Source organism: Branchiostoma belcheri, unplaced genomic scaffold, assembly GCF_001625305.1.
Source record: "Branchiostoma belcheri isolate BF01 breed outbred unplaced genomic scaffold, Haploidv18h27 scaffold16, whole genome shotgun sequence".
Lineage (NCBI taxonomy): Eukaryota > Metazoa > Chordata > Leptocardii > Amphioxiformes > Branchiostomatidae > Branchiostoma > Branchiostoma belcheri.
This window is the reverse complement of record NW_017803046.1, coordinates 1,165,515-1,191,640: the sequence shown is the minus strand read 5'-3', so window position 1 is coordinate 1,191,640 and position 26,126 is coordinate 1,165,515. Positions and strand designations below refer to the sequence as shown.

Below are 26,126 nucleotides of genomic sequence, written 5' to 3'. Positions count from 1 at the left end.
AGAAGTTTTTCAATACATATCTGCTGCTCCTAATTTGATAAGACCGAAGAGATCACAAAGGTATCGGAACATTTGGGCGTACTTATATCCGGGAACATTAACATTCATCTGGTTAAAATCGTGGATTGAGAGAAGCCCTAGGATAAATTGATCGTGTTGACGAATGAAATAAATCTGAGTGAGGATGGTGAAACGTAATAGATTTTCGCAGACTCATTACGAGCGCCATTTTCAAACGTGTTCTCGCGAGAGTACAGTATTGCGGAAACGTACGTGACCTTGCATGAAAACGAGGGCGGAGATGTGCTGTATTGTATGAAATGGCCACTTTGTCGAGGAAAAGAAAATGACACTAATGCTATCTTCTTTAATAGAGAAGACTAATATAGAACCTAACTTGACATCGGTTAAAGGGCATTGCACCCGGGAACATTTCTGTCGACATGTCAGACAGGTCGGAACCAACTCTTCAAAATAATTCCTCTAAGCCAAGAGTCAGGACCTGGAGAGAGGCGGCAGTTTATTTCACAGACTGATCTTGTTATTGAGTGCAATTAGATATGTCAGGCCTGGCAAATATCTGCACACGCCATAATCGGCTTTGTTATTTCTAAAGTTTGAAATCCAACAAATGAGGTCTGGTGTTAACGTAATGTTTGTACTTGTAACTGAATTAGAAATACAAATACATGCGTCTAATATTTCAGAGTCAGATGGAAGTATAACCCCTGGCAAATGTCTGCACACTCCATGGTCATAATTGGTTTTGTTAGCTCGAAATTTCGATATTGAACAGACTAGGTCTGACGTAAACGTTATGTTATCTGTCTGCCAGTGACTTAATGAGAAATATAATTAATGTGTCTGCAAGCTATCTTTTGCTGTACCAGAGTTACGAATGATTGAGATAGTGATTATTCGATCCAAACCATACACAGTTCAGGTACAGCCATGGGATTAAAGGTTGTATGTCCTTTACTTAAACAATTCTTTGTCGTTTGCAACGTTCCCACATGTGATCTTAACCTCTGACCTTACCCACAATCCCATCGGATCGGATTTGCACCTCCTCGGTCCAGAAGTTTGAGTACACTTCAACTATTGAACCACGCCTCTTTAATCCAAGGAGATTGCCTCCACACAATCATCTTGTTTAATCTGATATTCTTACATCAGTTTCGCAGCTTGACCCTAATCAAGCTGTGTAGTTCATACCATATCTTCCTTATTCAAGCACTGTTCAGGAACGAGAAAGTGGTTTCATGCGGAAAGGACGCTTCAGTTTGTAGGGGCAGCACAGCACGCAGGCCAACGATCCAGGGTTTATGCAAATGACCACTCCTGACATCGCACGTCAGAAATGACGCCAGCGCGAAGTACCAGTAACATAATTATCACCTGAAATGGATCCACAGAATCAAATATCCACACGTTTCCGTCAGGGGTGATGATGGCAATCTAGCGAGGGGTGTGATCTAGGTCACGTTATTTTCACACTAACTACAAAATGCATCATCAGTAGTGTGCGGCTTGTACAGCTTGTAACATTCCAACATATACGGGAATCAGTTTGTCGACTGCATATAGGGCGGCAACTTTCTCCGTTTTTGTAGCACTTGCAAGCACTACGGCAGGTGGCTAGTTCACTACAGTGGCGTGATCATGAATCTTTATTATAAGTACTGAGCACTAAAAAGGGAAATCAGTATGTACCATTTCGTTGGTAGAATGACTTGAAGCGCTATGCATTACCGTTAAATCTGTATTTGTGTAGCATAACCGCCCCTCGGCGTAACACATCAGCTTAAATAGCGACACTTGACCATTTTGCCACGAGCAAGTTCTCCGATTGATTAGGATGAGCTGGACAGTGACTAACAAGATAAATAGTTTTATTGACGAAACAGATGTGCGACCATTCGCTCCCGGCACTCTACGTACGGAAAAAACACTAACATGCCTGATTTGCAGGTCAGTCGTGCGTTCTTATCAATTCTGCTCCACTACACAGTTCATGCCTGATCAGACAACATATCTTCACTCGTAGAAAAAAGCGCCGTGACTGACATTGAGTCAGTGTAAGATTACCCACCCAAAGGTCACCACGACCTTCACACCTCCCGGCTGCGTCGTATCGGTTAAGTCAAGGTGCTGATGATGTTTCTGATTATGGCAACGTAGCCAGACGGAAAGTATACAGGTCGATCGCCGGGCAGCCATCTATATTTCCTCTCTGTGGAAGCCGTTGCCTTATCAAAAAAACGTTGCCCTATCCAGTACCCATCACCCTATCCCGTACCCTTTCGAAAATAGAGGGTTCTGTGATACTGATAGGGCCAAGTAGCGGAAACTAGCAGGCTGGCGGGTCAACACGGCAAAATTGCACATTTTATTATTAGAACTGAAATTTCTAGATGTAGCCTTGTAGGCTCTGCTGAATAGGCTTCTTAAATTCTGTCCACTGTGTAATGTAACCCGACCATTTTCAGCGAAAAAAACGTTTACAGGTACAGGAATACATTGAATTTGTAAGAATGAAGGATTCTTATATTTGTTTTGAGTTTTGTTTAATCTTTTAAGTTAAAACTTTTGTTCCAACATATGTAAATGTTCTCACCTAGATTTTTGCTACTAGTCACTCTGGTCTTCCTCAGTAGACTGACCCAGTGAGACTAGTCACGTGGCTTCTCTGAACTGTGACGTCTAAGTATATATCAACTACCGGTAGATTTAAAACATGGAAAAAATGAAAAGAGAACTTTTCATTTCATGAATTTCAAACTAGCGTCAAAGTAATCTGTATGCTGTAATCGTGTACGTCCGCATATGAGGAATGTGCATAGCCTTGAAAGGTGACGCCCTCCTTATGTAATATACATCCGCACCTAGGCCTTCTTGTACGTGGCGTGTGTTTTTGGTGATGTGTCACTTATAAGTATTCCGGGTTTGTAGTGATTACGAACTTGCCTTGAGCCCGCATCTGCGCCTGCGCATTGCGTAAACTCTTGTTCGTACGCGTACTTTTGACCTCCACATTTGACCTTCAAACTTAACCCCCACAATTAGTAAAATAACTATGAAAATGCCAAGCTTTAATTTAAAGGCGACGCTCGTCAGACTAATATATCTCTTGCTTGACTTTCAAGATTGAGTTTATAATTTGGCCTATCACCTTTCTACAATATATCTTCATGCTCATCTTAATTTTTCTTCAGTCGTTCAATTAGACATGTACTTTATGAGTAAATACATATTATATATCTGGCTTCCTGTGGAATATATTTTCCGGCCCACGAAGGAATTCCGAACTGTCAAACTCTTGTCAAAAAACACCGTTAATTTAGTAAAAAGAGCCATATAGATTATAATCGGTACAGTAGGTAACCTTTAGCCCACCCTTGACGCTGATATGTTCAGAAAGTTTCCCATTAGCACAAAGAGAAAGATGAAATAACAAAATGGAGATGATTGGCATTTTCTTAGATATGTTGTTAAAGGGGCGCAGAAATCATTTTACAGAGGTACGGGGTTCCTCATTACCCGCAGTCGGGTGGAAAACGCACAGAGATAGATGGGAAATTAGCTGTCAAACATGGAGTGGGAATCTTTCCACCTCAGTGTCATGGCTGATCTCAGAAAAGGACTCAGTAACCTAGCCTCTACCAGGCTTCGGGAGGCGGCTGGATACAGTAGAAATCAGAAAGCATACCAGGGAAGTTGGTCCGCTAGAGAGTACACTTTGCCGCTCTTCCGAACTGTACTTCCTAGCGGATCAACTCCCCTGGCATGTTATCTCTCTCTCTTTGGCCAATCTCTACTCTTTTCAGCCTCCTCCCGACGCCTGGTAGAGGCTATTGGTAACCCACATTTCCATAGCAGGCTCACCATTTGTGCACTTGTGATAAAGACGCGCACAATCGATAGGTCTGGGATGAAAGGCAGTGTTGTAACTCACCCCGTGTACCACCTGTACACCCCTCAGGAGACAAACAACACCGTCAGATTGCTACAGAACTTTTACGACACATCCCAGGATTTCCAGCTTTAGATATCACACAAGCAGGCGACAGTTCACGCATACTGATGAACACCATTTCAGATTTCTTGGCAGAGGTCGTAAACTGTATATATATCGTTCACGTGGACTGTTGTTGGCGGCCGTTTGTTAGGCATAGTGAGCCACGGGCAAATTTATTGTCTCTGTGTCCAAAACGAACCTCCTTTGTTCAAACAAGTTAGCACCTTTATTGCTATTACATTGAAACAAATTTCTTACCCGTGTCAAGTAGCTAAGGTTGGGGAGGGGGAGGGGGGCGTTTTGTGTACACCACTCCAGCAAACCTCAACAAACAGGATCTCGAGCTACGAATTAAACTCATCTTAGGCTGTGACTATGCTTGAATTTTACCCAATAAATGACACAAAAAAGCTGTTTGCATCATAATTACAACTTGTAAATGTATCTGCCATTACGAATTATAGGTTATGGAATACATTTCGAACGACGCCATTTTGTCCCGTAAAATTCCCGACCCGTACATTGAATTCCCCCATGTTTTCGGTGACGTCTGAGCTTGTCAAGGCTGAAAATGACGCTGTCTCTTTTTCTCGAGGCGTGCATTAAAGGTCACAGTCCATGTCTAGCGTGGAAATTGCCACTTTGACTGTCTTCAAGCCTTTCAGGACGAAAATCGGGTTGTACAATGTCAGTCTACGAGGACACAAACGCTGGTAATTGTAAGCGGCGTCACTTTGTCTGTGTGCTCGGAGGGGACCGACTAGCGGGAAATCCTCCCCCTATATCTTTTCCTTAACTCTGATCGCCTCGCCTGTTCCCGGAGACGTTATGGTCGATCAAAGGGACTTCCAGACCTCTTCGGAGGCATTAAAAGATTGGGTGGAAATGAAGACGTAAAAGTCGCTCCCCTGGCGTGTCGGGAGAGCTCCGACTTGCCGATATAGATAGTCCCACATTCGTGACACAGATATTCAGTGGATGGTATATTGTCTCCAGTGACTTGAATGGGCTGTAGAACATTTATCAAGCTCTTCTGAGTATAGAAATATTCAAAAGCGGTTAGGAATTTCAGACTTACTCTATTTTTTAGCAGTTGTTGTTTTCGTGGATCACTATTGTGCACCTTGCACATGCATGGGCTGTTTTTCAACATTTAATATGTTTGCTGTACTATTGAATTTGTTACTTCATCATTTCCAGTACATGTTTCGGGTTCATATGAAACGTTTCGCTGCATGAACATGTAATCTAGCACATGTTTCGCAGGTTTTTGTTACGTTTCGCTGCACGTACATTAAATCTAGTACGTATTTCGGGTTCTTTTGTTACATGTAGCTGCATATACATGGAATCTATGATGTTATGTTCAAAGATGAGACAAATTGTTGTAAAACAGTTCGAGGTAAAAAGCACATCTACACCGATAGATAGATGTGAAAGATAGATAAAGCACGTTGAGATAGACGTGAGAAGAGACCCTAATGTATCTTATTTGATTACCCGTAGCGTGTATTGAGCATGATTGTATCAGCTAACGATTCTGTTATACCAAAATCCTGAACATGACTAACGACACACCGGAGCCGGCTGTCATTTATTCCAATATTTAGAAATTACAGTCCCCGTGGAATTATGTATTAGCGACCACTGTTACGCTAAGTATCTCACACACTCTTCCCTCAATCTATCTTTCTTAACGTACTAAAAGCACTAGCGTTATCATCGTGCATATGGTGAAACTTAGTGAAATCTACAACGCTACCGCTCTGAGTAAGAATGATGTGCGCGAATCGGCCCCTTGCGGAGAGAGTGCGATAGTTGGGCTGCGGCGCAGGCCATTCATTTCTATTTGCCTTGTGGTACTTTCAAACGAAGTGCTTCATGATCTATTTATCACGAATTCCATAGACGATTCGCTCAAGTTCTGAGAAGCAATGGATCATGTCAGCTTTATTCCTATGCCGCACTGGCTCAGAAACCTTGGAGAGAAACAAGGCTCTGTACAGATATTCTTCTATGTCAAGTTAAAAAAGTAGGGTAGGCTATGTTGAATTCTATCGAAACTGTCCTAGATAACAGGTGGTTGAGTATTCAGTTTAGTTACAAAGTACTCATGATTCATAGCAAATGCGCATGGCTTCCATAAGACAATTACTTGAATAAAAGCTTATATTCATTGTATACACAACTTTCTTTCATGATTCGCATGATCTTCGCTGCTATCGCAAACTGGGAACATTCTTTGGAAATGTCGTACAAAAGTCAGCTGTCTAGTTACAGAATAGGCGGTCTTCTAAGGTCCTTGTTACTCCGTGAAGGAGGTCAGGACCTCCGGACGGAGTGTTGTAATCGGCTGATTTTTCATGTTCGCAGTCAAAACACTGGGTTCTCTTTGTGTAATCGGCACGCAATTTTATACGCCGTCTGCGGGCATGCCCGTGTTGATGCACGAATGTGTATTTTTGCCGTTGCTGCTTTCGCGGTCAATGTAATATCGCAGACGCACCCCTACAATTACGAGGCGAATTGGAATGGTCCAGAAAAACGCGTTGTTTGGAATAGCAGTGGGGTTCAAAAAAGTTCATGCAGATACGGGGTGGTTTTTATAAGTGGTTCCAGATGTTTTTGCCCATGGTTAAGAGATGCCAAGTTTTTTGGAAGATGTTCGCAGCCAAAACGCATTCTTCCGTACGTCGCATTTCTGTGTAATTTCGCATGTGGTGTTGCATTATGTCCGGGATGATGCACGTCTTTTTATTTTTACCGTAGCTGTTTTGATATTGGAGTAAATGCTTATTTTCGAAACATCCCCATTTCTTTGAAATGGTTTCGTCCGTTTATGCAACTGTTACTGCGCTAATGACGACCAGTCGCGCTGTCCTGATACACCGCGAATGTGCGAGTGTTCCCTGTAGACAGTCCCGGGAGCCAAACCAAAATACGTTCATGAACCGAGTCCAAAAAACCGAAACGTGAAAATCGGATGATCGGACCTGATGTACATTTCTCTTTCTATAGATTGTACACACAATACACACATCTTTAGATAATCTGGCCATGGCAGGTTAAAAAAAAGTAACCCTGAATCATACTAGATTAGCGTAAATGCATGTTAATGCGTTCAAAACAAGAAAAAAATTGTTTCCGGGTATTAATCTCTTGAATCACGGCGCTGAATATTGACGCAAAAATATTTCGGGCATCGCGCGCCCTTCCCGCGTCACGTGTAGGCATCTCGCATATCTGATTGGTTGTTGCGACTCTTAAGATGACTGAGCCGACGCGCGTTTAAACAATTTTTCTTTGTTCGATTTATCACACTTCACAGAGAATTGTCGCCAATGGCTACTTCTTTTTGTTGCAATATATAATACTTCACGGAGAATTGTCGCCTATGGCTTCTTGTTTGAGGTTAGTTCTGCCACATCCTGCTTGAAAATTCTAAGACCTCAAAACCGCACGGCGACCCACGGTGAATGTGGCCGAGCCATCAATGCATAGGACCAGAAATAAAACTTGAATGCGACACGGGGAAATGGCTTCTTTCTTGATACGACTCATCTCTCATTCCTACCGTTCGTGAGTGCAGCCGTAATGGCAATTTCACGTAGCCGCGGCGGCCGGTAATAGTTTTCTGGCCCGTGCGCTCGGTTCATCACGCCGGCTGCATCGGGGTGCTGATTACCCGCACCTTTCCAGTCCATCCCCCGCTTATGGTCGGGGCAAACAGGTCAACGTCAGCCCGCGAGCCATTCACGACATCCACGGTTCTGTGATAGGTCCACAGATCCCGAGGTCATCCTTGTGAAAGTGAAGAAATTACCAGTTTCATCTGTAGGTAAAGTGGGTCCTGAACGTGCAGTAGAATTTATGGCCGTAAGGGGGAAAGTTTTGAATTGCCTCATTCTCAACGGTCAGCGTTGACGTCATGGAGATGGGACCTCTGACCTCTTAGGAGTCATATATGGTTGGTTATCAATAAGTTCTAGGGGAGAAACAAGACCCGCTGGTAGTTTTATCGTATAAGCTCTAACATTTTCAATTTGTGATCCCTTCATTTCTTTGGAAGGATGTTAACAAGTTTTCTAAGGTATTGCCTAGTAATATATTTACATTTCACAGGCCTTAGCTTCGGACAAAACAGCATTTGATTCGTTCTCCATAGTTGGCACAAACATCCGTACGCACTTTCAGTGATAACTGTTATTATTAACAAGCCTGATCACATTCTAAAAGCCCTGCCTTGTCATCCGTTGCAAATTGGTTCTCTACTTGATGCTACTAGATGTAGGCGTAAATGGACTCTTCAAAGGTCCGATCTTGCCACAAACCCTGTAACTTACGCTATGACTATATTTAATCAAATAGATTAGAATCGTGTTCGCACTAGAGTTAAATTGGCCTTTACTTATCCCCCTCCAAATGATATAAAATTTAAAATCCTGAAAATGTGGTCAACTTGAGTGCTGCTGCTTATATCGCTTCGGGCTGCCATTAACGGATAGCTTTTTGCACTCACGTGACTATGACGTCACTACTGTCCGCCATACTGGATGATTGACCTGGAAGCTGTCAACTGTATTAATTTGCATTTCTAACTAGTCAACCAATTGTGAAATAATACTAAGTACCGTATTGAAAATTTTCGGCCACGTTCAACCAACCATACCAGCATAGTGGTTATGGCGTCACGCGAAAACACCATGTGTAGGGCAAGGGGAGAGAACGTTGATATCTAATCCTGTATCTGATCAGCTATCTAAACTGCAATCTCTGTTTATTTCATATAGATTAATGGGAAGCGAGATTAGGGGGCACGTAGTGGCAAGGATTCCCGCTTATCTGTAGCCCACAGGGAGTCTACCTGTCATATCTGCACGTTTGATACGAAGATAACCTGTTAGGAGTTAACTGTTAAATTACAAGAGGATTCACAAGGGTAGATCGTGACTGTGTGGTACGGTTTATTGCATGCCGGTCTCTATGATTGACAGTAGTTGCTTAGAGGAATGCAGTTAATTTCAATCGTTAAACGATCTAGCTGATTTTGTGATATTTAGGAACGAGTTATGGACGATCACTATAATAAAATACCTTACTACTGGAATAATAAAATAAAATAAAATACGGTGCTTTGTTCACAGTTTACGTACGTACACAGTGCTTGGCCATATCTAAGGTATAATGATGCGACAACAGATTATATTAAGGTGATCGTGGAATAAGTGGAAAGGAACGAAAAAATTATGCTAATCCAAATTGGTTTCATTAGGTATTGTAAATCCTATAAAATGCCATATGCGCTGAGCGTCGTTGTAATGTCTATACGCACATTCTGCATGCAGAACTGTATTTTTAAGCTCTTGTACGTACGGTGGTATCATTAAGAAGTATGGACGCATGGCGTGTGGGCGGGTTCTACAAAGTAACGTTCCGGGAATTTGGCTTAGAACAGTGTTCCGAGAAAATCTATCGGGGAGTGGTGGGAGACGCTATTGTGAATACCGATAAACGTTATCATTCCTGGAACGGCATTATCTCGTAAAACAAGTCCCTCATGATCAGACAGACATCAGTTACACGAGACCAAGTACCGCCGGAGTCCATTAGAATCTCTCGCTGAGTTGAAGTCTGACTTATCCGTGAACCTAAAATGATAAGTTGAAATACTTAGTAGACACGTAAGCTTCTCCTGACCTCACCTGAACATCGTGTGTCTCTGTCTGGAGACATCCTTACATGCAATCAATTTTCATGACTGCGCCTTGTCGTATATATATGAAAGGTCTGGGGTAACGACTGATCACGTAGCCCTACTTACTTGACTATTAACTGGGATACAATAGATTATTTGCGACACAAGTTTGAGGACATTCACCCGGCAGCAGTAGACGTCATGGCTACTCGTCAGCTACCTTCAGCGGTCTGGATGGGCTGTACTACTCCTTGCCGCATGGTGGCGTTGTGGCAAGGATGCGGTCCCAAACGTGACTGGGTCTATCATACCCCTCCCCGTCTTTGTTTATGACTGGTGTGTACTTTGCTGGTATTAAATGAGCAATTACGAAAGCGAGAAATGCCTTTAAAAAACGCGCGTATGGCACTGAGCCGATATGCGTGGTATAAAGCGAATTTGCGTACTTCATATATTTTGCCAGATACCAACAATTATCTACATAACCCAAGAACTGTTCCATAGGTTGACTTGTAGAATTGTCAATACCGGTACCGATTATCTAACTCTGCTGTGCACTGCGCACTAGATGAAGAGGCGGATTCCAGAGAATGATTTACTGACTTGGGCTCTTGCAACAATATTAGGCTTTGACCCCGAAAGACCTTCTGTAGAATTACAACATCGCACGCTTGTGGGTCGCGTGGGTCGAAGAAAAGTGTCGACTCCCCTTGTTCGTGATACGTGAAGACTTGCTCTAAATTTTACCAGCTGATGCGCGCGAAATGGACGATGGGATACATCGCTCAGTACCAAAACTAACGCCATGTTTAATTTCGGGTGGGGGGCATCGATATCATACATATATTCTAAGTTAAACTTTTCCCGACAGGGCTTTCAAAATTACAAGGAAGGTTAAAATCAGGATCAGTTGTTGGGAGTTCTAAGGCAACAGCACACAGGACACTGAACAAACTATGTTTTTGAATCGGATACAGGCACCATCTGGCCAGGAACGTTCTGCCATTGACAACTCTTTGCAAAATACAAAAGAAACGCGTGTGATTGCAAGTGTAACGCTAAATAACCCCGCTATTACTATATGTTGGCAGCAAATGGCCCCATTTGCAAGACTGACAGCATGTACATGGGTTCCATGGCTAATTTATTGTCAACCGTAGTCCCTTACGTTTGTCTGTGGTTAACACCATCTCTAGTACTTGTACAGGTGTAAGCTGTTCTCGTCATGGCTTGCGTCATGTGGTGTAACTCTAAGCAATCTTGACATCAAGAGAAGGAAGAGTGCCCCTAAGACAAAGCGAGTAACGTTACCTAGTCAGCCTAAATCGGAGCTGGAAACATTAGTCGGAGTTTATGAGAAGAAAAGTACCTTGTCGCATGTAGAGGATGTGACGCAGAAATAGAACATCAAAAAGGAGATTACAAACAAAGGGAAATGTTTTTAAATGATGAATAAAAGCAGATAAAAGTATAGGACAGGAAGGTAGAAAATATCAAAATATAGCATGCTCTTCGTGTGCCATTACAGCTTTGTAGACGGAAAACAATACGATAAGCAATATACCATGTCTGGAATTTCCTATTTTTGTCCTTGTCCTTAAAAGACCCATGTAAATGTGACCAAGCTGGAATACAAATCTTTGCCTTGTGGCCATGTAGGACAATTTCAAAAATAGAAGCTAGCTGCCAGAAAAGTCCCCATATGTTTTGCTTTATATTAAACTGTCGAAAAATTTGTCTTCACTTATCTGCATATATATAAATCAAGAGTTCCGGCTTATAAATCCTCCTTTCTGAGATTTCTCCAGTGTCACTGACTAAAGAAAGGTAGTGGATGTCTTTGAAACGTCTGACCGTTTCCAAAATCATATCCAGTTTCTTGAGTATCTGTAACACACTAGCTTCGCAGGCACGCGGCACGGCGGCAGCTAGCCATATTACACCGAACGACCTGTTAATACACCCAATCTCTGCACATTAAATTGCAGGAGTTGTTTAAAACTTCCAAGTGATGATGCCTCAACTGTGCTTGGTGGCAACGAGTTTCACTCTCCTGGTTCTTGGAAATCACGAGTTTTTGAACACCTCAATTTTTGGTTGATGACTCTGATATTTGAAGGCATTACCATTTCTTGGTCTTAGTTTCTTAGTAACTGTTTTTGACGTATTTTCCGCATATCCTCTGTAGTTCTAGACGTGAGTGTTTTAAGTGTAATAGGTAATGGCGGAGTGATTTCCATGTTGAGAGTCCGTCAGGGTTTGTCTGTTAACGAGCGGCTGCTAAAAGGCGTGCTTGTGATTCTGGAGAGTCTCTCCCGTCCGCCCAGGTAGAACTTACGGGCGTGAGCTGCCTGCAACTGCCGGTAAAACATATCAGGAGGGGTGAGCGCAGGCGCCATGTTGACATTACGGCACGTAACGTTATACAACACATACGTGCGCAACAATATAGAGTGAGGTGGGATGTAATCATGGTGTTTAAAAGAGCATGGCAGTACTAGTGTGAGGAAATACATGCGCTGTCATATGTCTGGTGTGTTTTACTTCTCCGTGGAGAATTCGACATCTCGTACCGTGTATTGCAATTACTTGTCATTGACGTTGGGCTATGGTGATAATAATAAAATGCAATAACCGCAACGAATTCAGAAGAAATAGAGACATCAACTGAACGATAACAAATATAAGTAGATCATTTGCAAACTGCATATGTGTACAATATCTGTACGTCGTACGTAACTATCTAACATGTGGAAGGCTATGCTGGATAGATGCTCCTATTCTGGGAAGTCTGTACTGACTCGGCACTGTAAGCGTCTATCCCCGCCTGACCAACTAAGCCACCCCGGTGGTTTTTGCCTGCGTGAATTCAATTAACAACCACGGGTCTTTCTCAGTGGGGCTGTGGCAAAATTTCCTCGGGGGGACGTTGGCCTTGGTGCCGAAGAGTGGCCTGAGTTGGTGCCCTGAGTAGCCCCCGGCAACAGTCTGGGTGCCAGGTTATAGTGGCAGCGGCTGGAGACCGGCACTCCACGTACATGACAGGCAAAAACATGCATATGCGGGTGGATATTTTCTTTCATGAGAGTCTTATCGATCCCGCCTGTTTTTAGTTTCCAAATTCAACTCGCTTCCAAGGCAGTAGAAACTCTCATCTCGCAGCCCGAAATCCCCAGATCCAATTGAAGTAGAGCCAAGCGGAATACGCTGTGCAGCTGTCGCAAGTTTTCGAATTCCGTCCGCGGACTCTGATATAACACGAAACACTAGGTTGGCACGAGGATCTTAATGTGGGAAAACTCCTGACTCGGACATCTCAAGAATTCTGTCTGACGGAAGCCGTTAAACACGTGAAATATCACGGCAATTCTTTGCAGCTTTTGTTAAGCCCACGAAAAACTTAGAGCTAAGCAGTAATGAAGAAGAAGAACTTGATCATGAATTGAGATTAGAGTATAAATTTGGCCACTAACAGCCTAAAACCTGATCGAATCCCTTTCTTTCATTTCCCTGTACACAGAACCAGTCACATGGCCATAGTGATAGGCCCCTCCATAAATAAACATTTACGTGTCTCTGTAGAATTGTGCTGCAGAAGCAACACCGTCTTATTTACATGGAAATTATACTGCAGCTTATCGGGATGACAAGTAATTTTCATGGGGATGACATGATGATTAAACCGGGCGACGCCATAACTCACCAATACATGACACAACGTTAAAATACATATATATTTTATTAGTTAACTTTAAGCTTAAAGCATTACGCTTTGGTGCATAGGCGTTACGTTTTTCATGGAGCTCTATACGATAGTAGACAAAAACAGGGAGTCATTTGTAGTCGAGAGAAAATCTTTGAACAGACCGTAAAACGCCTGAAGCAAAATGTCAACCTCTGAGCCATAAAATGCTTCCAATAAAGATGCACGTAAAAACAAATGGTTTTGGTGATTTCTTTCCATTTTATTTGGAAAGAAGGTATGGAGCTCACCGTTAACGATCTGTATTTGTTTGAATCAACATGTACAAAGGGACGCCTTTAGTGCCATGAGTTCCACGATATCGTACCTCCGCCAAATGATGTTCACCTTTATGAAGAGCGTATTCTAAAGGTTTCTTATTGTTCATATGCAAATGTGGTTTCCGCACATATTATATCTATTGTTCCTCTCTGTGAAAATAGCACTAGTTGTCCAAAGACTGAAGTTGGAAGTCTTAGTATGTCCAGGACACAAGATCAAAACCAGACGTTCTGCTGCAATACCTCAGAAAGACGCTAGGGTCTATGATTCAATCATTTCTTCATTCTGAGCAAATACCGTTACGATCCATCCGCAACTTCTCGAGTTTTGCTGCCCATGGACCCGCAAACGCCACGGAAAACATAAAACCATCTTGGCGAGGGTTACAGAAAGCAGTGACCGTTGCTTGTCCACTTCTGTTACAAAAGAGCTTGATAACAGACAGCGCCGGAGGCTACACACTTAAGAACGCACCCATACTACCAGGAGTTTATTGGAACAACATGGGAGCACACTAAGATGCAATCTTTAGAAAATTGAGGCTGCCAGGCGAGTCTGAGAGATTCGCCCGTCACGACAAGCCAGCGTAAAGGCTTTAACTCTAATTGAAAAGAAACAGCACTGCCCACCCACCTCCCCACCGCCGTGGTTCTGGTGCGGTTATCTCCGAAAAAATGTTCAGCTCTCATATCAATGACATGCCTCGATAAGATAAGCTGTAATACTGGATTGTTGTCAAAATGATGACGATGCTTGATGTAGCATGACGAGTACACGGGCTAATTGGGAGAAACTACATGTACACTGTCCGCCCACACTACGTCCCACTAGGTTTGCATGGTGCAGTTAGAACGGTAACTGGTGATAACATTGGCAGTACAGAGAATGTTTGAGGGCTTCCATGCACTCAGGGTACACAGAAGCGCGCAAATTGAGTGATATGTTGCCTCAAGTAAAAGTGAATCTTTATACAAGATCAGATGGAAGAAGCTTACTAGTCTTTTAACAGAGACAGTTCATTGAAAGACGCGAATACCGTCTGAAACGTCTGACTCTGTCAGAGACATTATCCTGTTGTTTGATTCATTTTAACTTGTTTTGATGTTTTCTAAAAGCCTGGTTTATCCGCCTTTGACTGTTACCCCCATAAACCCATTTCATAAACCCTGGATCCAAAATCCATTTCATTCCTGCCAGGACTTTCCTTTTATATACGCATCTTGACAGAATGTTTCAGAGTTGGTCAACTTAACTTCTCTCGTCCCCTTGAGTTGAGTTTTTCATTCCCCTGTTTAGAATCACGAAGCGCTTTTAAAATATCACGAAAAGCACTTTCACTGACTTCCCACAGGAGTGAACCATGGCCTAGAGCGTATTCAAGTTGTATTTTGGAAGGATTTCTATTCAAGTACTGCTCCGAAACGGAAACGCAAAGATCCTTTGAAATTATTACTTCCGGTGCTGTTATTTTTTTCTACGCCAGCCCTTTATTTAGTTAGATGGTCGAATCCAGCTCAAATTTATCTCTTGAGCAAGGCAACGCCAATTTGAACGGTTACTTCTCGGCGTTATGAAATAATGCTGACATAGAAACAATGTCTGGCAGTGAAACCTGTACTTTGTTCTACACAGAGTGAGCATACTGAGATTAAAGTTCTCATCCCTCCACACACTGACTTAATGTTTGCTTGAAAATGTAGGGGAACTAATGAAATAGATTCATGTGACCCAAAGTAGACAGTAGCAATTGAAGATGATAAAACGTATGAGGTAGAATACCTGCAGTAGGCAAGGAGGTTGATTTGATTTTTGAGATCTGCAGTAGGCTATAGCCCTTTTCAGTCCCAGACTACGCCTTCACAGGCATTATGAATATAGAAATTGTATTGTCCGGAGGCTAATTGCAAGTACACATGTAACAAGAGAATAAAAAGGGAGTACAATGGATAGAAATATAGCTATTCCAGTCTTACTTTTGACACAGAATTTTAACTTAATGGGTTCATGATTCATGGTTCTAAACCACCAGCTACAGAAAGTTGTTATTATGTTAATATTGCCTGTCCACGTGCCCGGCCAGACACACTGTAATCAGGTCACTGCATCATCAGTGAGATAAGTGGCCATTAAGGCTTCATCTCGAGTTAGAACGTAGCACAAAAACAGGTCCTACAGGAGTACAAACAATAGGTCGTCCTTATAAACCTGCTCTTCTGAGAAATCTCCAGTGCCATTGACAAAAGGTAGTGGATGCTTCCTGAAACGTCTGACCGTTTCCAAAATCATATCCAGTTCCCTGAGTAACTGTTTTTTTTTGCGTATCTTATTACCTGGATGTCTATGATAGGATGTCTATTAACCTTCACCGATGTACCACAGGAGTACAGTTATCAAGTTACAATCTGCCCATGGTGACATGTCTAGTCATACCCGCGGGACCTGTTGACCAGTTTGGGCCACCTTTCCAATAGAACGTGGGCACGGTTGAGCGACCAAAATTGGTTTCATATGACCTACGACTTTATTAACTGAATATGGATGTACATGTATGACTTCAATGATAACAAAACTTACAAACTACACGTCTTTATACATGAAGTTCGTTTGAACTACAGTAATAAGATTTGTTGGTCACTTTCCGGTCGCCGCTTCAATGGAAATGGGGTATGACTTGGAATGGTTTTCATTAACTTGTTCTCTAATGTTATTAGCTTTATTAATTTACGTCTGCCTTTTATCAACCCATCAATTCACCAGGAGACTCAGATATGATATTTCAACCTAAATGTTGGGTAATTTTGTTAAATCTTCATTTTGATTTTATTTGCTGTGACATCAGGCTCACTTTATGTCTAAAGAATCCAACTGAATTGTATCTAAAGAAACCAGATGTCGTTAGAAAGATCCCATATGGTTTGTAGGTATCTTATTGTTGACGTTGCTCCCTCGGTGGTATATTCGGTTGTTATAGGAACCAGTCAGGCATTATGCCAGCATATACACCTCGGGTCTGGGCATTAACCATTTGATCTACAGCCAAATAGCTGTCAAAGAGTAATTTCTGTACCTCCAAAATAACGCAGCAACACCGCCACACAAGTTGCCCACAGATTTATTTTTGCAAATCCGTTATTTTGTGTAAACTGTTCCATCCAGGCACGATGTGTAGGATATCGATTAATCTTAACAAACGCTTATATGCGTGGTGACAAAGAATGTATTCAGCTTGACAACAGTCACAAGGAACGCCACGTTAGAATGTCACGTTAGAATAACAGATAAATCACTACGTTACACCTGTACGTACAGGTAGGGACAAAGACTGAAGCCACAGTTGTCAAACTAACACAATGTAAGCGCCACGTAATGTAAGTACACGGGCCTAGAAAGTAAACATCATTCTCTTTGGCGTTTTGTGAGATTGCAATATTCGCTTGGAGTCGTTTAGAATTGATTTGAGTTGCTTGCCTGAGTCTATTCTTGCCTTTGTGTTGCTTGTTGTCATCTTTAACTTTATCTTACAAGCACTTTGTTGAGAGTAGAGCAAAGATTAGCTCTTCCAAAACACAACTCGTAACCTTTGGCCTATAAAGTCTAAAGTTTGGGACAATGAAAGAGCCTGGCACAACCTCAAACGTTCAAACACTCGTATTGGCAAACCTGTTTGCGTTTGATATGGAGATGAAGAGAGTCAACACACTCTGTTGTACCAGAGAACAAAGTATCTCCCAGACTTTACCCGAGTCATTAAATGGACGGCATGTTGCGACACGAAGTGTAAATAACTATCCTTTTTTTCCTTATTGCCTGAAATGAATCAGCAAGCTGTAATGCACACAGATTTCGCACAGTCAATGCTAAATTATTTAAGGCGTGTTGAACATTTACGCATGACAACAACTTTTATCCAATGGGCCCGAGTACACAGTTGAGTTTGACACAGCTTACTGAAAACCTAGGTGATGATCGAATCTGTCGGCGTTGAGTGTACACAAATCCCGCCAATCGTGTTAAGTCCTTCTAACAAAAGACTTAGATCGAAGACAAGATTACCGGCATGCCTTAGCGCGTGTTGCATCTCCGTGGAGAAAACAAATTAAAACAGCCATAAAACAACAAAAGCATGAAGCCATAAAGGCATAGAAGTGTCATGTAAGGTAGGAGTCATAAAATCAAGTGGCGCACAATAACAGTAGTGTTGTTGTATGTGACCTTCATGTAAGGGCAGAAGGTAAGAGTGTTTAACAAGGGTGTGTCTTTGCCTCTACGAACATACGCACGAAACTTGCCCCAAGATACGAAATGTTAGGTAAAACACGCAATAGATTGTAGCAGGATTTGCTTGATAGTCGGTACAGGTCACAAGGTTTACCTCTTAGCAAACAACATTTTCCTAATGGTTTCCTCTTCGAGAAAAGGACATCAAAACTCTGATGTTTACCCAGAAAACCTGCTTGTGACGTATGTATTTGTTCCCTCTTGTCGCACAACACGGATGCAGATCGCACTGATGTGTTTTTCCAGTCGTTGAGACGGAAACATGCTGTCAGGTAGATTAACATTATCTGTATCCGTATCTGTATACCTGGTACAACCGCCCTGAGGCGTATAACACACCTGCTCCACAGGCACGCGGCGCGGCAGCTGCTAACTATATTACACTGAACGTTCTGATTCACCCAACCTTTGCACATCTATTAAACTGTAACCTATCTAGTGATACTATACCATTATTAAATCTGGTAACGGAAGGTTCCTCGATTATAGCCGTCTGTCAGCTCTGAATATGTGCCGTCACTTCTGTATCAACGATGTCGCGACGTATATCAATATACGTTGGCTCGATTTGGAAATGCAAAATAAGCATATACAGATATGAGTTTTAGGGAAAGAAGAAAATTGAAAACTCAAATAGTGCACTTTCACTATAAATGAAGTGGGCACGTGGCGGCCATGTTGGTGTCCTTGATTTACATTTCAATGGACCGTAGTTTCAGCGTACACAGTATTTCTTCAAATTTCATCCGCAGTGAAAAGGGTGAAATGCTCTCTAGGCCCCATTCCCACTAGGATAAAATTCAAAAGTTCATTTTATCCTAGTGGGAAAACGGCCTTGGTGTAAAAAAAACCCGCCTGAATTAAGATTCACTAAAATGCAAATAGCTGTTAGCCGCCATGTCAGTGTCCTATGAAAACGCTCTATATACCCTCTACCTATGTTCGAAGCAGCCCGGCTTTACATTCCATATAACTGCTAATGGATAAGCGATCGTATTCCTTTAACGAATGGTGATTTATGGACCAAGGATCCGGCTTTTAGGCTCAGACTTGTTAACTCGGTGGCGACAACTGATTATTGTAAAATGATTCCATTCTCTGCAGACATCGTGCCAAGAAACCCGTTGCGTGTCCCCGTTTGAGAATCAATCGTCGTTTGTTTGATTTGATTGCATGCTGGCGCGTACATATATACATGTAATCATGGCGCAGCAGAGAGATGGGGCGTGGCAATAAGGCTTGTAGAAGCATATCATGTAGATCACTAACTTCTTGGAAGTGCAACATCTTTAGTCAACCACATGTGTTTCAGAGTTCATGACACTTTTAGTGATCATGACATATATGTATGTTGTTTTCTATTGACTACAGGGACTGTTGGAAATTTTAGGCATTTTAGATTAACATGTCTGTGCCACATAGGTGCCCATACTACAAATATGAAACGTCGGCGGTTTCTCTTGTGGGAAAAGTTGGCTTCGGTATTCTTCTTATCCCCCATGCAGACCCACAAGAAAGACTCAAAGGAACCTGACTCAAGCTAAAAACCGCCCATGGTCACGTGTGTTCGATAAGTGCCTGACACACACATTCTTTGGATCTGTTGTGGGTTAAAAAGGTGATACAACCACGAAACAACCCGCTGTTGAGTTTCCAGTTCGATGAGTGATGCATGTTAGCTATAGGGTCCGGTCATATTCGTCCTGCGGTCGTCGCACGAAATATTCTTTCGTTCTTCTTGAAATAGTCGTGCAAAAATGTCATGCAAAATTAAGCTGTTCTGTTACGGAGGAGTCTGTACGTCTTTGAGCCTTGCCTTTGGTTGGTTCAGCCTAATTGAAAATATTGTACGAAATCAAAACCGTGCGACGGCTTACGACAAATATGACACATTTTTCCCGACCAGTTTACCTACAACCATTCTCTCTGTATTGGGGCCTTCTTCTAGATTGATCTTATCTACAAACCAATCATAGCTTCGAATTCCAAACAACCTCATGCCGACCACACAACACCTCAGGTTACGTGCGTGACACGGCCATTATTTTCTTTCATGTCTCCCTGAACTGTCCCCGTGTTTGGGAAACAAAAGGCGGGAAAAAAGGGGGGAAGGTTCCCATGAAGTGTCAACATGGCGAGCACACTAAGATTAAGGAACAGACGAGCTGGTCTCACGGTCTTTCATCATAATCTTGTGAGAGATGTGTTATACTTTTTAACTTTTTATTAATACATGAACACTGTGAGCTCCAAATTCAACGTGCGACGCAATCAAGTTGTAAACTATCAACCTTACTTGTTGAGGTAAAAATAAACATGAAATGATATAGATATCCCAAAACAGGTAAGCATAATTTCACCCCCTCTTCCAATATTGGAGACAGAAACAGGACACTGTGGCTTAAGTGTGGTATTTAAAATAAAAGGCCGCATTTTGCCAAGTCACGAGTATGCAAATTAAGCTCCCAACACGTGTATGCACTCAAACTCTCCCTGAGAAAAAACAGGGAGAAATACTGTGCCGGGTGTCACTGACCTTTGACATACTGTAGACGTATATAGGTACTTAACGTAAAGAAACATGGCACATACTAGGCGTGTTTTGTATTATGAAAACCACAATGACAAAACAAAAAGCTAGCATTCATTTTCAACAAAATAAACACGCGACTTCAAAACGCCTCAAGCCAAGCGTTGATGATAAACTACCCTTGACGATATGATCATCTATTTGTAAGTGGTTACAAACGATCAGTACGCCTAATAACAATACACCTAGCGTATGGCCGTGGGACATAACATCTGTAGTTCTGTGTTACTGGGTATATATAAACAGTCAGGCTCAGACAGTGGTCTGCATGGCACGGCGGATGTTTGTAGTTTTGTGCCCAGTACGTTCTGTTTATTTTCACACATGCTGCTCAGCCACTGATTGACTTCAGATGACTAAATCGCCTGAACCATAGCCTACTTTGTAATGACAGGCTGAAGTTACATGTATACAAAACAGGATCAAACACAGATAGAGAAATCCTGATATGTACAAAGATCATATATCACTTCAGTATTGAATACTATTTAATACAGCATCACCCTGCCTCGGATCTTCACTATAGCCTCCTTGAGATATCCAAGATATCCAAGACATTCTTAAAAATGCGTTGAAATAACGTTGAGGGGGGAGGGCACTGTTTAATTTTCTTAAAATGTATACGTATAATATTAGATATCATATTCCATGCCTTTCTACTAATTTACACATATTCATCATTATCATACATAACGTTACAATGTATTTCCGCGATATAATACTGACATACTGCAAGTCAACTTAAGATCTGTTGTCAAACCTGTTAGAACTTACCACATCGCTCACTGTGGTGGAAGAATGATCGCACACAAACTTGAACTTCCACTGATTTCATAACCGTCGAGTCGACTATCCACTTCCGTGCCTTTCTATTAACTTTGAAATGTTGCAGGTAATTTCTAGACGCCGCTGACGGCTCTATTGTGACATTTTCATCGCTCGTGCTTCCCTCTTCTAATATAGAATATGACAGACTTGCATGTTATAGATTCCCTGACTGATGAAAATGAAAATTACCTGTCAGTGAGCGTAAGTGGATATTCGGAAGTTTGAGAATTGCGTTCATTTAAAATGTCGAAGCACCTATACGTTACGACGTTGTCAGCATGCGCGATCATTCGGGCATCAACGCTTGATTTATAAGAAGATGGCGGGCCATAAAAACAGCATTTGGGCTCGTTGCAAAATTTGGATGCCCTTGACACTGTTTCCAGATGATATTACGTCGTCATGTATTTCTGTATCTATTTACCGTATTTAGCAAGCAGGTGTGAACTTCGGTCACAGTTGCCTATTTGATACGCAAAACCTACATAAAAATAAAAGGCAATATTGGGAATTAACAATTGAAACGGTACCTAGGTATAGGAGTGGAGGACACGTACATAATAGATAGATATATAACAGTTATAGTCACATATATAACCGTTATATATAATTCTACACGATAAACGTGTGCGTTTGCGTGCCATTGATAAGAAGTATTGTGTGCCTTTGTGGTAATCTCTAAGGCTATTCTTGTTGACCATTGACTTTTGTAGTTTCCGCATTACGAAACCTCGTACAAAAACACGGACCGTGAAAGCTTGCCAATTGACCATTCACTAATGGGCAAATATTTGGGCGTTGTAACTGTACTGAACTACACCATTAACTATGCTGGTCTCGTGTGAATGGGAGAGTGTGACAGTGATTGTTGCTGCGTGTGGTCCACACACTTGTTGCGGAGAGTCACTGAACCGACGAGTCACCAAGTTAACGCCATACAAGTTGAAGCCAGCACTAATCAGTTGACAAAATGTCCATGTAGAAAAGCAGTTTTGTAAACCTGATTGTTGATAACTGTAGGTTGGTGCCGTTCCACTGAAAGAAGGGTGGTGGTAGGGGAGGGGTGCAAATTGTCGTTAAGCTCCCAGAAGACCCACTTTTCGAAAGGTCTTGACAGAAAAGTTGGGCGCCTAATACTGATACAGGTATCGGCAGAAAATACATTTACTTACATAAGAACAACAGTTGTTATTGTAAGGTTGAGGCACACGGAACCATTGCCAAGTGATTTATGGTTTGCACCATATTGCACCATGCACACACCTGCGGTGAGGCACGTGTTTTCCCGCGTACCTACGGATTTTCTGTCATACAAGGTGACCAGAGATCGCACCCCATTGGTCCCCGCGTTGATTGATTTAAAGCAGTGCACAGCATCGTGACCAAGCACTCACAAACCCTTAATCGGTTTAAAGCGCCGGTGCACAACACATTTTAACGGGACGGTGAATTGTCATTAGTCATGTTTTGTACACCCTAGACTACCCTTGAGAAAAGTACCCTTGCTGTACAGTGATACAACTTCCGAAATACTCCACTGTTAAAATCAAACTTCCTAGCCAAGCTTCGGGTCCTGTACGTTTCAGTCGTATCATCCCTCAACGATATCTTCTGACCTGTCCCCGCGTTCCCTACGGAAGGAACCAGCAAGTTGCGCCCCGCTGAGGAACAAGAAACTATTGAATCAAGTACAGCGAAGCGGAACAGGGATGCCATTTCGTTCAAGGTCTTAAGACGAACTCAACCCGTCGGATGTATCTAACGGACGGTCCCCACTTCATAACTTGGGAATGAGTACTAGTGTTTTGGAGAGGCGCTCCTATGCAGTGGTGCGTTACGCCTCGACATTGGTGAGCCAAGTAATTGCACCATGCCTAGCTACTTGCCAGCCTCTATAACACCTATAACTGGATGAGGGGGAAAAAGCGGCATTCCACGGAAACTCGAGCCAAAGCAGGACACGGATGTTTTGCGCTTAGAGCGAAGGGCACTGTCCTACTGAAGTAAAAATATATACACATGTACAGCATGGCTGGACGTTGTTATTGTGAAAATTTCGTTCTAACAGCTGCGAAAAAAAGAAAAACCAGACTTGTTAAGCTGGCAATCTTTTTCCCTCTTTTGATAATTCGTTTGAGCACCGCTGAGGCGCTACAATAAAAACGTCGGCTTGCCTCTTGCGAGGGCCCATAATTAAATTTACAATCCATAATAACGTTTGTGTCTACAACATCAGACTAGTGTTCGGCTTTGAAATATACAATTTGATTTGGCTCAGTGAAAGACCCGTAGACGGATTTTCTTGTTTAAATCAAATACCTGATACTGATTTAGTACATCATGAAGTATTATTTTTGTAAATTTTTGCGTATAGGCGTTGAACAAATGCACTTTTGGTGATACAACAGATTTAGCAGGGACGTCTGGGTTATTGTGTTAGGAAAATTAGATTAATGAAACAGCCAATGAGCGTTCGTGTGCCTGATTTCCTCCCATAGGGCCCCGGTAACTGCCTTATTTCTGTGTGATTGTAGAAGGACAAATCCCTAACTCGTCTAATGCAATTACATGTTCTCTGCTTCCCTTGAGTTTCCCTTCTCTTTACACTTTGTCTGTGCGGGCGTGAACGCCAGTGAACCCTGAATGTTGAAGTGACTCGGAAACGACATGCTTTGTGGACTCCAAACAACTTAGCTCATAATATTTTCTGTTTGAGATGTTGTGAGAAGAGGAATCTTTGGTACGTTTGGACGCCTCGCCTAGTTTTGGAACGGAGGGCTGATATCTAACAGATGTTAACATTGATCTTTCCTATGGGGAGGGTGTCAAAATAAAGATACTCGTATTACCTGAAGGTCGGGGGAAGGTATGTTTGTTTGGTAAGAACCATGTCAAATTCAAAGACGATGGCAGGGCCTTACCTCTAGCTCTCTCTGCCAGCTCGACAAGGAAGGTGTCATAGGAAAGGTTGGAATCCTTGTCGTACGCCTTGTCTAGCACCAAATCGATCGGGTCCTTGTCGGCCGGGACTTTCTCGTCTAGGGTCGTGTTGCTGCGGATCCGGTCGAGTTTTTCCTTGATGGCCTGCGCGCCGTATTTGCAGTCATTCTGTTGGTTCCTGGCGTCATAATGTACCAAGGCCACCCGATTCCAGTTGTATTTCCAGAGAAGTTCCACCACAACGTTCGCCATCTTGTTGTAGGTGACTCCCATTCTAGTTAGCGTCTTGTACTCGCCGTGGTACCCACCTGTCTTGTTACGGAGCGCCGACGGCTGCCCCCCGGCAGATATGATCGGGACGGCCCAGTGGCTGGCCAGGCGCCCGGCGTGCCCCACCGCGTAGGTGCACGTCGGGCCGATCAGAACGTCGGGCCGAACGTTAGCCTTGTAGTACAGGTCCACAAGTCTGACCAGCGTCATGTAATGACTGCATTCTGAGTCCACCGTATGTGTGGTGAAGTTGTGCTGGCCTAGCATGCCCGTTTCCCCCACACTCTTTATGGCCAGGTTGACGGCGGGCTCTATCTGGTCCATAGTAACGTGCGCCAGGCTTGTGTCTGTCCACTCGTACTCCGCGTTTCGTGGCTGGACAATCACAACGTTAAACTCGGCTGTAGAAACCCTCCCTGCGTGCATCACCACAGAATAAAGCAGCCCCAAAACAAGGTGTCGTCCGAAATCCATGACGGCTTTAGTCTCAAGTAGCACTGTTGACTCGCGGAGAGAACTCTACAGTACGACTAGGCCGCTCGGTTTAATCATTGACAAATATATCGACCAGGAAGCGGCGGTGCGCATGACGTACTGAGAGCGATGTGAACCTGTGCGCCTGCCGACTGCAATACCGGCAACGTCTGCGCTTCCCCGCGGTCAATAGATGGCCTCCCCTGTTTATTAACACTTCTTCAGAAGATCGATGGGAAATTTGCTGAGAGAGCCCTCGCAGGAAGAAATTTCTCCTGACATAAACAGAGGGCCCACATGTCGGAGTCGGGAAAACACAGGTCTCTCTCCTGTAGCGACAAGTGGAGTGCCGGCGGTGTATTGACCTGACCGTGGCGGTGCAGGCACCTTTAGCACCAGCGCTGCGCCCAGCAAGGGCGTCGGATTACGGCGGTAGAAGCGTCTGGGTGTTCCGCGGAAATTCCACGCGCGTTCGGCGGTCCCCCGTCGTGGAAAATATGCACTTGGCTGGCGCAGATGATTGAGTATCCCGTCAGATATCTTGTCAGGATGCGCTTGGGCCGGACGCCTGGTTCGTTAATAGTGATGTATATAGATGTCGTATTGATGTAGAATTTCCCCCGAGTAACTAGCGTTTGTCTTCCGCTTCTTTTACCCATTGGCTGACACTCAGGCTGAGCACGTACGGAGAGATGCCTCCCAGCCTCCGCGATTACGCAGAAGTGATGCTTAATGTTTAAATTAGCCTGAGGCTATTGACAGGATCGTCCTGTCAACAGCAAGAAATACTGCACTGCTGACAGGATCGTCCTGTCAATAGCAGAAAATACTGCACTGCTGACAGGACGATCCTGTCAATAGCAGAAAATATTGCACTGCTGACAGGACGATCCTGTCAATAACAGGAAATACAGCATTGCTGACAGGATCGTCCTGTCAGCAGTGCCATTTTTGACACTGTTGACAGGATCGTCCTGTCAGCAGTGCCATTTTTGGCACTATTGACAGG

General features: G+C 43.0%; 1 protein-coding gene across 6 annotated transcripts in view; it reads right to left on the bottom strand.

The window, feature by feature from the left end:
* Positions 1-26,126, bottom strand: part of LOC109465960 (atrial natriuretic peptide receptor 2-like) — a 76,410-nt gene that overhangs the window by 43,522 nt on the left and 6,762 nt on the right. For 2 of the 6 annotated variants that reach the window (XM_019763451.1, XM_019763452.1), the window contains exon 1: positions 24,355-25,352. The exons of 3 other annotated variants lie outside the window; for them this stretch is intronic. In XM_019763451.1, the coding sequence (XP_019619010.1) occupies positions 24,355-25,117 (763 nt within the window). In that variant the 5' untranslated portion in view covers positions 25,118-25,352. Of the gene's footprint in view, positions 1-24,354; positions 25,353-26,126 lie in introns of those variants that run through there. One more of the 6 variants, XM_019763454.1, reaches the window with a different exon arrangement.